Below are 15,322 nucleotides of genomic sequence, written 5' to 3' on the forward strand. Positions count from 1 at the left end.
ATTTGTTTATATGCTTATGATATCAAAAGGGGAAGCCACAACTTTAGTAAGTTTAAAGTTCAATGTGAGAATAAACAACATGCAGATTTAATTGTGCTTTAAATTTGCAGAGTTTCTGTTTACTCTCTTTTTTTTGAAAATATATACTATCATCCCATGATGACAATAAGAAGCAGTGCTTTAAATTCATTATGGTTGTTGAACTTCATCCATACACTTTCATGTCATTATCTTCACTCTTGCCGAATTCTTGGAAAATGGTTATGTTATTCTAAGTTATTTGAGAGTACTGCACTTGGTGCATCAGCATTGCCATTGCTGGATGAGGCAAAACCCAAAACAAAGATTAATATTATGGGGCATTTGTTTACATCAACTTATAAAGCCTTACGATTTTGGCGCACTGTTTTATTTTGAAAGAGAGGCAGTTGCTCTTTACTCGCAGCCCTACAAATGTCGTGTCATGTCTTTGGGTATTCACTCATTTTCCTTTGAAAGCTATTGTTAACTGTTGAACCGCCCTTTTCAGGCAAGTTAATCCAAATGGGAACAACTCACTGCATGAAACAGTTTGTTTGTTTCTCCATGGTTCTTTTCCCAATTATTTTTAAATGTGCTTCTTTAAGTTACTGACCACCTGCCAATGGAAACAGTTCTTTATTTACTCCATATAAATCCCCTATAATTTAGAGCACCTCTAATGACTTTACCTTCCCTTTTTCCAATCTAAGGGGAATCCATCATCATCTTTAGTCTTTGTGCATAACTTAAGTCCTTCATCCCTGGAACTATTCTAGTAAATTTTCCCTGCATCGTCTTCAAGGTGTCGCCAACCTTCTTAAAATGTAGTGTCCAGAATTATTGTTTCAGCAGGGGCCTGTATTCAACAAATACATCAGTTGGATTTTTATTTTCAAACAAGGTTGAATAAAACTGCAAACAGTGCAAGCCCAGCATATTTATATGGTATAACTATTCCGTGACTTTTTATGGTCTTAAACTAATCAACCAAGATGATTCTTGAATTCTGGGAACATTTAGGTTTTTCTGTTGTATCGCGTATATGTGCAGATAAATTACCTCATAGAAATAAGATAACAATAACAATATTGTATAATATTTGACTATAGTACATGTTCCAATTTCATTTTAAGATGGAAATGAAGATGAAGCAGGAGGAGAACTGGGTGAAGAGGAAAATTGGTTTGGAAATGCCTCTGATACTCCTTCTGAAATCTCCTATTTAGATGTGCAAGAACACCTTAATGTGTCACCTGGAAATAAACTACAAGAAGAGGAAACCTCCCCAGAAAGCTCCTTGGGAAGTACAACTCCCATAAGGAACTCCTTGGAGCTGCTAATTTCTGAAAATGAACAGTTCAAAGACACTTTAGACAAACAGGATGCGTTGTCACCTGTTCCATCACCGCTGTTGCACGAAATGGGATCCCATATATTACATAAACCTATGAGTAGCAACTTGAGACGTCTGCTGGAGGCTGGGTCAATCAGTGCCAAGCCTGATTTGGGAGCTACAGAAAAAGATGATTCTGCAGTTGCTCTTGGTTCAGCTTTGCCTGTGCCCCCATCATCCACTCATGCACTACAACTAAGTGCTCTTGCCAGGAAGTTAGCTGCTAAGCAGGAGCAAAGTAATAACTTTAGTCCAAGTAACAATTTTATGTGGAATCAGGATATTTGGTTGCAAAATTCATCATCTTGTAGTTTATCACCAGCTTCAGCTACACAGAAACTTAAGGCTGCTGCAAATGCTGTTCGTCTGGACAAAAGTCTTTCAAGGGAAGAGGAGCCAGTGAGATTTAGTCCATACTCATCGCCTTATAACCCCATAGAAAAACAGTCTGCTAGTTCTGCATTGGCTGCTCTCTCAAAGAAAGTCAGTGAAAGAAGCCTGTCTTCTGCTCATGATCATAAGCGTCCAGGAAGCACTTTCCTTTCTCTGGCCTCAATGACCTCATCAGCTGCACTACTGAAAGAAGTTGCAGCAAGGGCTGCTGGGAATATGTTGGTTGAGCGAAAAGGTCAACTGATCCCAGGAGACACCTTACAGTCTTTGGAAGTGAAACAAGAAAAGCTGATTCCATCAGTTCCTGTAGAGATGTTGATGCCAACTGCCAAACAGAAGACACTGAAGTCAACCAATAAAGGTACGTGCTGTCAAAAGTATGAGTTGAAGTTCAAATATGGTTTTCTTTTTTTATTTCGGTATCTTTTGTAAATTGATTTTTTTTTTGTCGTGCATATGCATTTTGGTATTCTCTAGCTGTACCAAGACAACCTAAATTTAGACATTAAAGGCAGAGACGCTTACGTTGAATTTATATTTAGGTAACCAGGAAGTATAATGTTCTATTGACAAGAAGTATTACTTGTGTACCTTTTTTTAATATTTGTAGTCAGCACATATGAAATTCTGCCATGAGTACTAGTAAACTATTTGGTAATGGGTTGCAATATGGTCCAGGTTTTCCTATCTCAAGTGCTGGAGATGGAGATTTCTTTTAAAAAAGAGCTAGTGTTGCTAAAAAAAAGTATAATTCTATATTATTTTTGATTCCATCGCAAAGTGTTTATTCCCAGAGCAAGTTGTCAGATTATTTGTTCAATATCCATCTTTAACCCCTTATTTCCTCCAGATAAACCTTGGGAACACTGACAATATCTTTGATCTCACAATAACCTCAGTGTCTGTGCCATCAATTCCATTCCCCATCCCAGTCATTGACTGTGGCAAAGCTAGATGGCAACATCACCCTATTTCATTCTTCATTGAGCTTCCAAACTCTGAAAATAATTTTTATTTTCACCTCATTGACCATTAGCCCCTATCTCTGCCTCAGCTCACCTGCTGTTGAAAAATTGATCGTCCCTTTATCATCTCTAGAGTTGACGATTCTGGTATAATAAAAGCAAAGAACTGCAGATGCTGGAAATCTGAAACGCAAACCAAAAATGCAGGAGAAAATCAGATTTGGCAACATCTGTAGAGAGAGAGAGCGCGCGAGCAGAATTAATGTTTCAAGTTCGGTGACTCTGTCAGAACTGGAAATAGATGATATTTATGTTGATTGGTGTTGATGTAAAGAATTGAATACATGTTGTTCAGAGAGAAAAGGAATAGGCAGACAAAGAGAAACAAATCTTTGGTCTATTTCTTTTTCTCTCCTCCTTACTCTGCATCATCAATATAAAGACTACCCTTTCCCCCCCCAGCTATTTGTAGTTCCAACAAAGGGTCAGTGGGTGCTACACTGCTTGAGTTTCAGTCTGTAATTGTGAGCTCATTTTAGACCCTGCCTGTGTTTTAATCTGTACCAAGGCTCATTCATCCACCCCTTGTACTCACTAAAGTATGTTGGTTTGGGTCTTCTTCTTATCCCCTCCAACAATCATTTGATTGTTCTGAATGTTTGCTTGTCCATCCTTTTACCTCTCTGCTCCACAATTGGTATATTTTTAAATGTCAAAGGCCGCACATCCTGGAATTTTCATTGGGTCATAAAGATGTACAGTATGGAAACAGACTCTTCGGTCCAACCGGTCCATGCCGACCAGATATCCCAACCCAATATATTGCTAAAATGCATTGTTTCTCCATGTTGCCCTTATTTAAAGCTATCTTTACCAAACTTTTGCTGTACCCATTCTCACATGACCTCCTTTGACTCAACATAACCTTCTTTGCTTTAAATTTCTACATAAAAGGCAATCAATAATACAAGTTCTCAGTAAAATCCAAACTATATTATTCTGATCTAATCTCAATTCAGAGGGCGATCCTTTCTTGGTGCGCAGCTTTGGAAAGAGTAGTACTTGGCTGATCTTTGAGCAGGTATGCATATAATACACAAAGCCAAGGACAGGATTGGACAACTCTGCTGCTTGAGTTTGCATGGAATTTTTTGGGGTCTTTATCTGAATTATAGGCCAGACTGAAGTGTATTACTTCTGCAGCAATTACTTCTAAGTTTTATTTTCTTCTGCAGTTTCCGAGGAAGAGGGAGGAAAATCCTTCCAATGCCCTATTTGTGGTTTGGTTATAAAACGTAAAAGCTACTGGAAACGTCATATGGTGATTCACACGGGGCTAAAAAGTCACCAGTGTCCACTCTGTCCATTCCGCTGTGCACGCAAGGATAATCTGAAATCACACATGAAGGTACAATGAAGTGAGGATGTAATTTTGTAACCTAAATGTACTGTTTTACTGAGAAAGAGTTTTGCTGATAAAAGCTGATTAGGAATGCAAATTTATTGCTTTTTCTTGTTTACTTTTGGAATACAGTGTAGGTGTTTTAAATAAGTACAGTGATAACTTCAGTAATCGTTGGCAATCATTGAGACTTAAACTTGATCAATTATGAGAACTGAATGATGTGTAGGCAATTTTGTAGTTTATCCAAAAACAATTAATCTTCAAAGAAAATAGAAAAAGGACTAGCGAGTGAATCATATGGACCTAGAAGAGATGGCCATTTTAAGTGTGGTCCTACAAATAAAATTGCAGAGAAGTTTAAAATATTAATAAATTACAGACATCTTTTCATCTTAATCTGCAGAATGGAAAATACCAACTTTCAATCTGTGGTTCTGCCATCTCATTTTCTTGAAGATATTTCAGGGACCTGGTGTCATGAGCACTAGTTGTTTTCTGTTTTCACTTGAAAACTTGCTGACCATTCACTGTTCATTTGATTTGTGAAGGGATTGTATTTTTTCTTCACATGCCCACCACACCCCAAGTGGGCTGCTACACAAGGTTCAGTGGTAGAAGTTCTGCCAATTTAACAGTCTCTTTCTCAACCCAGCCACCAAATCAGGGTATATTGCTATCCTGGTGGAATATTTTATCAGTACAGATAACAGAAATTAGAATATATTTAAGTCGATATTAAACCTGGGCGTGTAATGGAACATTGAGCTTAAGCACTTGAACTAAAATAGACTTCTGTTGCTGGTTTAATTGAAATTTGAATTGGAAATTGAGCTGTTATACTTTCTGTAAAAGAAAGCTAACTTCAAAGTATCAGATTATTTTTAATGTTATTTTTAACATGCTTGCTGTAGCTTCTTGCAATATTTCTTAACTAATTTATGTTTGAGTGCCATAATTTTAACTAATTAGTGTGTAAATTATCAAAGTAAAAATCAATACTAAGAAATAAAATGCTTGTTGTTCAGCTTCACTAAATGATTCAATTTAATTTCCTAAAAAAGGCAATATAATTTTTAACCAACAATTGGGTATAGTTGGTGTCACCTACTGATAGGTGTATCCAAGTGTATATGACATTGGAAGAGTTATAAAAACGTTGAGCAATGTAGATCCTTTAACAGCTGCACTCCACTGCAGAAAACCAATAGTTGCACGGAATCAGGAGAAAAGATAATGTGAATAGTGCTAAGTATTTTACCATTAGGGACAGTCATTATGAAGTTGGTTAAAATACAGTATGATTTAACTTGTATAATATTGGAAATGCTGCAAAAGTACAGGACCAATCAGCTGTGTCATAGATTGGCAGAACTTAGCTTTCTAGTCCCTGCGTTCGTCATCCACTGTTTTCTGAATCTTGAAGTTATTTCCAAAATGAGAGCATGAACTGAGATCATCTGCCCTATTGTCAAGTTGGAGGTTAGAAGGAGAGTTGACTCTCAAATTCTGTTTCAGAGCAGTTTTGGCAACTCTGCTAGTAAGTCTCTCTCAATTTCTGGACAGGATAGTATCTGCAGTGCAGACTGATACAACAGTATGGGAATTTGCCTTAAAACACATCTCGCCATTTTCACTTTACTGTTCGCTGATTGCATTATGAATCACAGATGTTAATGTTCGGGATTCATTGCCTGATGTGTTTGTTTTAGTGTAACTTTTTTTTCTGCAAACTCCAACAGTACTCTTCTAAACAGTGCATTCGCTTAGGGATAACTCCTGTCATAGTCACGTGCAGCAAATCTATAATCCTTACTGTTTCGAAACGTCAGTGGATGTTAATTGTGATCCTAAAATGAAAAAGAAAATTATGATTACTTAGTATGAACTGCCAGTAAGAAACATGGGTTAAAATTGAAACTTGATTTTGATAGGTAGTTTTGAGTAATATAACCTGTACAGTTTTGGGTAAGCTCCGTGGTTTGCATGTAAGTTTGTTTTCCATTCAGTTTTTCTAACCCCACTTTGTAACACTTCCTCCATAATTATTTTCTCTAAAACAGATTTGTCTTTTCAATTGACATCAGAGAGCCTCCTGTTCTAATAGTTTTTCAAATAGATATTCTATTTTAGTCAGCACCGCAAGGTAAAGTCATGGGTAATCAATTGTACAAGAATTTGAGACAGGAATTGTTGTAGCCTTTTTGTTGAATTAACAGTACATTTGATTCTTTGGCTTATGTGGATTCTTTTGCTAATGAGGCACTCTGAAGGTGTCTGCATTTTACTTGGGGAAGGATCAGGGTAAAGGTTTATATTAGAAGCTTTTATCATGTTCTCGCGTTCCCTTTTCAAACAACTTTGTCAATCAGCAGGTTCATCAGCACCAGGACAGAGGTGAAACCTTCCACTGTGAGCTTTGCCCTTTCACCTCGTCTCGTCATTTCAGTTTAAAACTTCACATGCGCTGTCATCAGCACTTTCCCAGAACAGAGGTGAAGGTCAAAGAAGAGATTACTGAATCTGAGGTCACAAGGACACTTTCTATTGAGACTGCTGATAAGAAGAAAAAGGGAACAGAATTACTTGAGAATACATTAAAAATTCAGGACCGTCTTTTCTATGAAACAAAAGCAGAAAACTACAAGGTATCTGCTATTCCATTGAAATCAGTTAAGGAGGAACCCAGTGATGTGAATGTCATCAGTGTGTCATTAACAGATAGTCATGTGTTTGGCAAAAGACCAGAGGGAATACAGCAGTGTGCAGCAAATCCATCAGAACCCTCTGACCTTGCAGCCAATCAAGATGGCTTTCCCCTGAGTCAAGACATTTCTGCGACAGACTTTCTTCTGAAGTTATCAGGTACTTTATTTGTGTACTTAAATGTAGCATTGTTTTTTTTCTTTTTCAACTAGCGATAGTTTTTAACCCTCTGAAGACAGTTGCCTCATTTTACACCATAGAATGGAAGCGGGCCATTCGGCCCATGAGTCCACACTGATCGTCTGAAGAGCATACCACCCAGACTCACCCTCCACCCTATCCCTGTAACCCTGCATTTCCAAATACTAATGCACATAACCTGCATATCTCTGGACTGTGGGAGGAAACCGGAGCACCCGGATGAAACCCACACAGACATGAGAAGACATACAATCGCCCAAGGGTGAAATTGAACTCTGATCCCTGATGCTGTGAAGCAGCAGTGCTAACACTGAGGCACTGTGCTGCCAAATTATTCAAATTAAAACATCACAACTATTATTTAGGTGTTTTTGAATTGGAAATTAGTTAATAGTGTGTTTTTCTCCATTGTATTCAATGAGCTGGGCCATTTAGGAGTGCAGTTAGTGAAAATCTGGAATTGTCTACCCCAAATGGCCATCAGTGTTGGATCAACTGAAATGTTCTTGTCTTAGTAAAATAATTTTGTTAATTCAAGTTTCAAGAAAAACTGATTAAAGACTGACAGACATACAGATCAAATGTAATGGAATAGATTTGACAGGCTCAGTGTTCCAGTAGGTGTATTCAACTTCCTCCAAGTTCAAAGACTGAATATTGATAGAATGGTTTAGACCTTAGGGTTAGCAGCAAAGTGGAGGTGTGCATATACTGACTGTGTTTTAAAATCTATTTACCTACCTTTTACATAAGTTACAGCAGAACATTCTTTTCCAGCTGCAGCACAGATTCATCAAACAAGGAAAGTTTAGTAGCTAGGCACAATCCCATTGTATCTTCCAGATTCAAGAGTAACTGGGCTATCTGGTAACTGCAGTACTGTTGTTGCCATCGATTGCAGTCAATATCTGCATTTGTTACTGTTAGCACTGGAAAAAAAAAAGGGTCAGTATGATTTACCGTTAGCATTAAATGGCAGATATCCTCCCCAACTCCCTTGCTCTATCGAGTTAACTTTACTTTCGGGAGTTATTTTTAGAGTCATAGAGATCTACAGCACAGAAAATATCCATTCGGCCCAATGCATCTGTGCAGTCAAAATAAAACCCACCTAACTATTCTAATCCCATTTTCTAGTACTTGATCCATAGCCTGGCAAGCCTTGGCTTTACAATGTACATCTAAATAGTTATGAGGGTTTCTGGCTCCAGCATCCTTACAGAGAGAGAGTTCCAGATTCATACCACCATTTATTTGTTGACTGATTGATCATCTCTTTAAAATTTTAATAAACCTGTGTTACAAAAGGGCCTAAGTCTCAATCCAGATTTGAGTTCCTGTCTCAAGGAATTATGATTGTTAACATTGTAAGCAATGAGTCTATCAACAGGATCTCAAACCTCAGCTGTATTTTAATGTTGCCCCATCTTGTTTTCAGACTTTTTTTTGTTATGTAATATGTTGCAATGTTCGACGTAACAAACCTTTTTGTTAGACTGCTGAAAAAAACTTCACTTTATTTCAGTTATGCCTGTCTATATATTCAGTGATTGGGAGACATGGAAGTGTTGTATATAGCATTCAGAAACTACATCAAAAGCAGAAAAATATAGGGTATGTTGGGTATTCAGTCTACAGGTTCCAATTTCTGTTTTGTCTTCCAATTTTGCAATTGTTTTTCTGTATGACTATAAGCAATGTTTCCTGAAATTTTTGGTGTGCCTGCACAGATTTCATAAGAGATTTTTAAACCAGATTGGAAGTTATACAGTGGAAAGCGATTGAGTATGTACAGCACTTTTAGTTTTTTAGTTGTTGCATGCGTGCTTGAATGCATGGCTTAAAGGGAACATTGGTTATAAACATTACTGCTGATTTGTGATGGAACTTCATAAGCATATGAAATAGTCGGATTTTTTATTCACCTGCTGCTGTTTTTCAGGTTGAATTGATGTGGAGGTAATTATTTATTTGATATCAATTTTTGATAGCTTGAATCTTCACAAAACGTTTTGAATAACTATTTCTCAATTAGGGCTGGTAAATGCATGAAAAACAAGAGGATTGGTTAGATTAGCGAATCCAAATTAGTGGAACCTTCAGTATGTGTTGTTTGATTGGGAAGTGAAGGCAAAAAGACAACACATTGCTGATGATAAATGAATATGAGAAATAAGCAAATATTGAGAAACTCGAAATTTAAGTCTTATAGGGCCATTATATCTTTCTATATATGGAATAGCACGTGTCTTGATATAAGAATAAAAATGAATAGAGCACACCTGGCATTGAATAATTCATTCCTTATTGGGCTGTGAGGTTGATTGGTCAGACATAGATGCTGGCCTTACAATGAGCAGATACTTTGTGCAAGACTTTATTCTCTGAAAATTCTGATAGATTGGGTTGTGGAAGACATGAGAATGCTCTGAACTGAAGATGGTATAGCATGTCAATAATTTAACTGAAGAAGGGTTACATCCAAAACGCTGACTTCTCCACCTTCTGATGCTGCTTAGCTTGCTGTGTTCTCGCAGCCTCTTGCTTGTCTACCAATAATTTCCCAAAAGCAACCTCAGTTGCTCATTGTCTCACAAGAAGGGAGTATTGTACATGAGAAAGTAATTAAAATTCGTGAAATGAGAAGGATCTTTGCATCAGTAGAAGCTAAAATTTCCCAGCAACTGAATACAATGTCACAATTTCAGCATCCACCCTTTTCTGAATGTCTGTGATATTTAGTTTCTTCAGAGCCCCTGACATATTCGAAACATCTGATTGCAATTACTTGTCACTAATTTATTTATCTTCCCTCTGGTTCTATATTTTGAAATAATAATCTCAAAGAAGTTTACTGTTCAAGAAGGTATTTTGGCTTTTTTTCATAACGAGAACAAGAGGTAAAAAAATTATTTTTATTTTTCTAAAATGTTAGAATATACAAATTAAAAATTTAGAACCTTAACATGTTATCACGAAATAAACATGAGAAATAAAAAGAAACTGTCAATTTTCCTGAGTAACTCAAATAAAAACAGAAAATGCTGGGAAAACTCAGCAATTCTGGCAGCATCTGTGGAGAAAGAGCTGAATTAATGATTTTGGGCCAGTAACCCTTGAAGCTGAACTGTTAACTCTACTTTCTCTCCATAGATGTTGCCAGGCCCACTGAGTTTTCCCATCAATTTCTGGTTTTGTTTCTGATTTCCAGATCTACAGTTCTTTGGTGTTTTTTAACCTGTATATATACCTCCACAAATGGCTCAATGTTTTACCTCCTATTTGGAATAGTCAGCCATACAGACCTGGGGAATCCCAGGTTTGAAATATGTTCTGCACTGAATCAGCCATTTTTAGTGAGTGCATTGTAATTGTACTTCTTTCCAAACAAGAATGGCAAAGTCATTTGGTTTTTCTATCTGAGATGTTTGGTGGTGACCTCTGAAGTGGAGATGCTGGGGGAGAACAGGTTTAGGTTCAGTTGATGATGTTCCCTGCCAACATTCCAAAACCATTTTTGTGAAACAAGCTTCATGCTCAGCGACGTGGTAATTCTCCCAACAAGACTGCAATGCAGGAATTCGAGTCATTATTCCACCTTAATTCCAGCCATTGTTTAACAGGTTGTATTGCATGTAATTTTCTGTCTGACTCCCAAAAGTACACTTCTAGTGGGCAAACCTGTAAATCAATCTTTAACTGTCCATAATATCTTTTTTTGCCCATGGGATCATACACTGAGTTAGCAACTTAGTCATCTTCCTATAAGGATAACCTTTGTGCTTAATCAACAAATTGTAGCATAGCCCATAAGGTAGCAAATGCATTGTGCTTGTAAATGAAAACCAAAGCCTATGGTGCTATACTTACGTGTTTTGCTCTTTTGAATTAACAGCTGCAAACCAAAGGGGGTCTTTAACTCCAAAGTTTAAAGCTAAAGATGAGCATAAAGAGAAGTTACCGCCTGATCCTATTCTTTCACCGCAGTCTGGTTATCTATTTGGTAACAAGTCACCAGTGACACAGGAACCTCCTGAGAAATCAAAGAAGATGTCTGAAGTCACTGCTGCTTCAGAGCTGTTCAACCAGGATATGTCTTGTAAAGTAGCATCGGAGCTACTGTTTAAACTGTCAGGTACTCATCTCAAATCTTGTCAGTTTTAAATGTGCCAGTGATTTTTGCAGTGATAAATACCTTTTTATTTGACTTTGAGTAGACATAATTTGGTATGTTATAGAACATAACCTTAAGAGTTAGAGTTAACATGGAATGGGACTGGGCAAAATAAGTATTGATTTATTTCCCAGCAGAACTATATTAAGATGTTAAGTTAGCAGAACGGGTGTGAGGAGGAGAAATACTGTGTAATGTTATACTTTGCATTTAGTATCTTCAAGGTAATATTGCCAAGTTCCCAGTGGTAGTCTGGAGCCTGTCTGTCATTTGAGGTATTAAGTCATAGAGTCATACAGCATGGAAGCAAACAAGTCAAGTGCCAAAAAAATTTAACCTTATTTAGAAAATAGGTTAATGGAGAAAATAGATTTTTAAAGTGCATTATTAATGTTACCACAGTTCATTTCCAAATTTATTCCCATGCTGTTTCCATCCATTGGATTCTGACTGCAAATTTTCACCATTTGATATATATTTCCAAGGGTTTATTGGAATGTTCTCTTTGTCAAACAGGTTGTCTGTCCTGTCGGTGATTTTTTAAAAAAATCAATGGTCATCAGCAGGTTTCGTTCTCTGATTAACTTCGGTTTATTTTGTCAAAGGATGTTGCTTGATATTGCCACTTTTGTATTTGTTAATATTGCGAAATATTATTGTATTAAATTAGACTCCACTTTCAACTACAAAGTACATATCCATGAACATCTTGGAAAAGGCAAAACCTATTTCCTGTTCAAGGATCCTTAGTCTGGAAGGTTTGGGAGAGGAGGAAATTTAACCTCAAAAAGCAAGAGGATATGGAGGATTAATGGGCAGCTATTTGGGTAATGATACCCAGAGTGGGACAGAAAGGGACAGAATGCAAGCAGCAGGGTCAAAAGGGGAAATAGTGGTAAACCGGCAAAAGTAATGGCTCTTAAAAGCTTGTAATATTAAGGGAAAAATAGATTAATTAACCACAAAAATATACGTTAAGGTGTATAACCTTATAGCCATTACAGAGGGTTTACAAGGGGATCAAAGCTGGGAACAAAATATTCAGTATTAATTTTTGAAAGGACAACAGGAAGGAAAGGATGGGCTAGAATTGTTGGTGTGGTATGGAATAAGTATGACAGCAAGAAATGATCTTGAATGGGAAAACTTAGAATCTGGTGGAGGCAACAAATAAAAAGGGAAATAAAAAGCTAGTACAAGTAGAAGTTCCTTTATCCGAAATGCTCGGGACAAGCTGTTTTGCGGAATTTGGAATTTTTCGGTTTTCAGAATAAGTGACAGTTTAACGATGAAATTTTTAGAAATCTTACCAGAGGAGCAGACTTCTAAGTAAGAATATGCTTGTCACCCCCGCCGCGTTATATCTGAGTGACATGCAAGAAGTGGGTGTTGACTCGGGGGCGATCACAGAGAAACCCCAAGGCCTGTTGGTGCTTGGCCACGCCCCCATGTCGCATCTAAGTGACAAGCATCCAGTGGGTGTTGACTTGGGTTAACTGTTTTCTCGCCAAACAACCTTGTTAATGAGAAAAAAACTTCACAAAAAACCTCCGGATTTGAAGCGTTTCGGTTTTTGGATGTTCGGATAAAGGATCTTCTACCTGCAATCTATAGACCCTCTAACTATGTCTATACGGTAAGGTAGAGTAAACTGGGCATATAACAAAGATTGAACATTAATCATGTGTGACTTCAGTCTTCTGGAATAGTCCAGTTGGTCGAGGAAACCATGAGAAAGACATAAATGCATAGAGGGTATTCAGAACAGTTCCCAAGAGTAATACGTTATAAATCTGACCTGAGATCAGGCTATTTTGGATCTGATGATGTGTAATGAGGCAGGTTTAATGAATGATGTCCGGTTTTTAGAAAGAAATCCCTTCGGAAACAGCTAAAGTGAACAAGTTGGATAGATAAGCGGCAGACATTAAGGAGGTAATTCATGACTCTCCACAAAAATATATCCCAAGAAGGAGGAAAGATTCTAAGAGAAGGATAAACCAACGGTGGCTAGCCAAAGAAATGAACGAGAGTGTTAAATCGGAAAAAAAAGGTATGTAGGAGGCCAAAGTCGATGATACCAAAGACTAGATTCAAAATACAGCAAAGGAGGGCTAAAAAGCTGATAAAGTGAGGGACATAAAAACTAATATTAAGAACTTATGTTAAAAGTATAAAAAGGAAGAGAGAATGCAAAGGAAACATTGCCTTTAGAAAATGAATCTGGGAGATGGTTTTGGGGCACATAGAAATGGCAAAGGAGTTACACAGCTATTTTGCATCGGTCTTTACGGTGGAATATATTCTGAACATTCCATTAAGTCTAAAGAACATGGGGGTGGAACTAAGTACCGTCACTGAAGTAATATTAAACAAACTAAAAGCAGATAAGTCCCCAAGCCCTGATCCTAGGATCCACTAAAAGGTAGCTACGGAGATAGTGGACGCATTGGTTGCAATTTTCCAAAACTCGTTGAATTCTGGAGAGGTACCAGGGGAATAGAAAACTGTCAATGTGCCATCCCTATTCAAAAAAGGAGGAAGGCAAAAAATGGATAACTGTTGGCTGATTATTGTTTGAATCGACAGTTGGAATACTGTTGGAATTGATTCTCAAGGAAATAATAGCACATTTGGCAAATCATAATCTAATCGAACATAGACAACATGGCTTTATGAAAGGCATATCATATCTGACTAATTTAACAGAATTTTTCAAGGAAGTTGCAACCCAGAGTTGATGGAGGGGTATCAGTAGATGTGTTGTATTTGGACTCCCAGAATTCATTTGACAAGTACATCACAAAAGGTGAAATCATAAGGCAAGTGCCCATATTGTTGGAGGCAGTATATTTACATGGATAGAGAGTTGACGAATGAGCAGGAAACAGCTAGTGGGGATAAAACTGTAGGGATTCTATAAATGAGTTCAGTTTCAGCTTACCAAACAGTGAGCAGAGGCATTCCACAGGGATCAGTGTTTAATATATATTAATGACTTGGAGAAAGGAAGTGAATGCATTGTAGCCAGATTTGCAGACGACAATAAAATAGATGAAAGGGCAGATTTTGAGAGAGAGAGAGACAAACAGTTTACAAAGAGATTTTGATAAACTTGAGTAAGTGGACAAAAAGTTGAATAATGGGATATAATGTGGTAAAATGTGAAATTATTCATTATTGAAGAGACAACTAAGGAACAGTATTATTTAAATGGAGAAAAACTCCAAAAAGCTGCAACATAAAGGGATTTTAGGGTATTTTTGTGCAAAATGCAGAAAGCTAGCGCACAGGTACAGCTGGTAATCAGGATAGCTAAGGGAATGTTGATCCTTATTTCAACGAGATTGGAGTTTGAGAACACTGAAGTCTCAATGCAACTGTACAACGTGATGGTGATACCACATCTAGAGTTCTAAAAGCACGTTTGGTCCCTTATTTAAGCGAGCATATCATTTCTTTTGAGGCAGTTCAGAGAAGCTTCACCAGGATGATCCCTAATATGGAGAGTTCTAAAGAGGGGTCACTGGACCCACAACATTAGCTCTGCTTTCTTTCCATAGATGCTGCCAGACCCGAGTTTTTCCAGCAATTTCTGATTTTGTTCCTGGTATGGAGGGGTTGACTTACGAGTAAAGGTTAAACAGGTTGTGACTCTACTCGTTGGTGTTTAGAAGAATGAAAGGTAACTGTATTGAGACATGTAAGATTCTTAAAGGGCTTGACAAGGTAAATACTAAGAGGATGTTCCCTGCTGTGGGAGAGTCTAGGACCAGAGGACATGGCCTCAGAATAAAGAGTCACGAATTTATGACTGAGATGAGGAGCAAGTTTTCCTCTGAGGCTTGAAAATCTTTGGAACTCCTTGCCATAGAGTTGTATGAGCAGGGCTTTTGTGTACATTTAAGGCTGCGATAGATTCTTGATCAGTAGGGGAATCAAGGATTATGGTGAAAGGGCAGGAATGTAAACATCAAGAATATCAGATCAGCAATGATCCCATATAATAGTGGAGCAGTCTTGAGGAGCCAAATGGCCTTCTACTATTCATATTTCTTATGGTTTTT

At 37.5% G+C, this 15,322-nt stretch overlaps 1 protein-coding gene across 5 annotated transcripts in view; it reads left to right on the forward strand.

Moving 5' to 3' along the window:
• The window catches only part of znf827 (zinc finger protein 827), a 126,510-nt gene that overhangs the window by 30,126 nt on the left and 81,062 nt on the right, over window positions 1-15,322 (forward strand). For 4 of the 5 annotated variants that reach the window (XR_006312960.1, XM_043699097.1, XM_043699071.1 and 1 more), the window contains exons 2-5: window positions 1,155-2,168; window positions 4,008-4,180; window positions 6,547-7,039; window positions 10,977-11,216. Coding sequence is in view for 4 of the 5 variants with exons in the window: in XM_043699097.1 (XP_043555032.1) it covers window positions 1,155-2,168; window positions 4,008-4,180; window positions 6,547-7,039; window positions 10,977-11,216 (1,920 nt within the window). In the remaining variant the exon portion in view is untranslated. The remainder of the gene's footprint in view (window positions 1-1,154; window positions 2,169-4,007; window positions 4,181-6,546; window positions 7,040-10,976; window positions 11,217-15,322) is intronic. The other variant, XM_043699079.1, reaches the window with a different exon arrangement.

Source organism: Chiloscyllium plagiosum, chromosome 1 (genome assembly GCF_004010195.1).
Source record: "Chiloscyllium plagiosum isolate BGI_BamShark_2017 chromosome 1, ASM401019v2, whole genome shotgun sequence".
NCBI lineage: Eukaryota > Metazoa > Chordata > Chondrichthyes > Orectolobiformes > Hemiscylliidae > Chiloscyllium > Chiloscyllium plagiosum.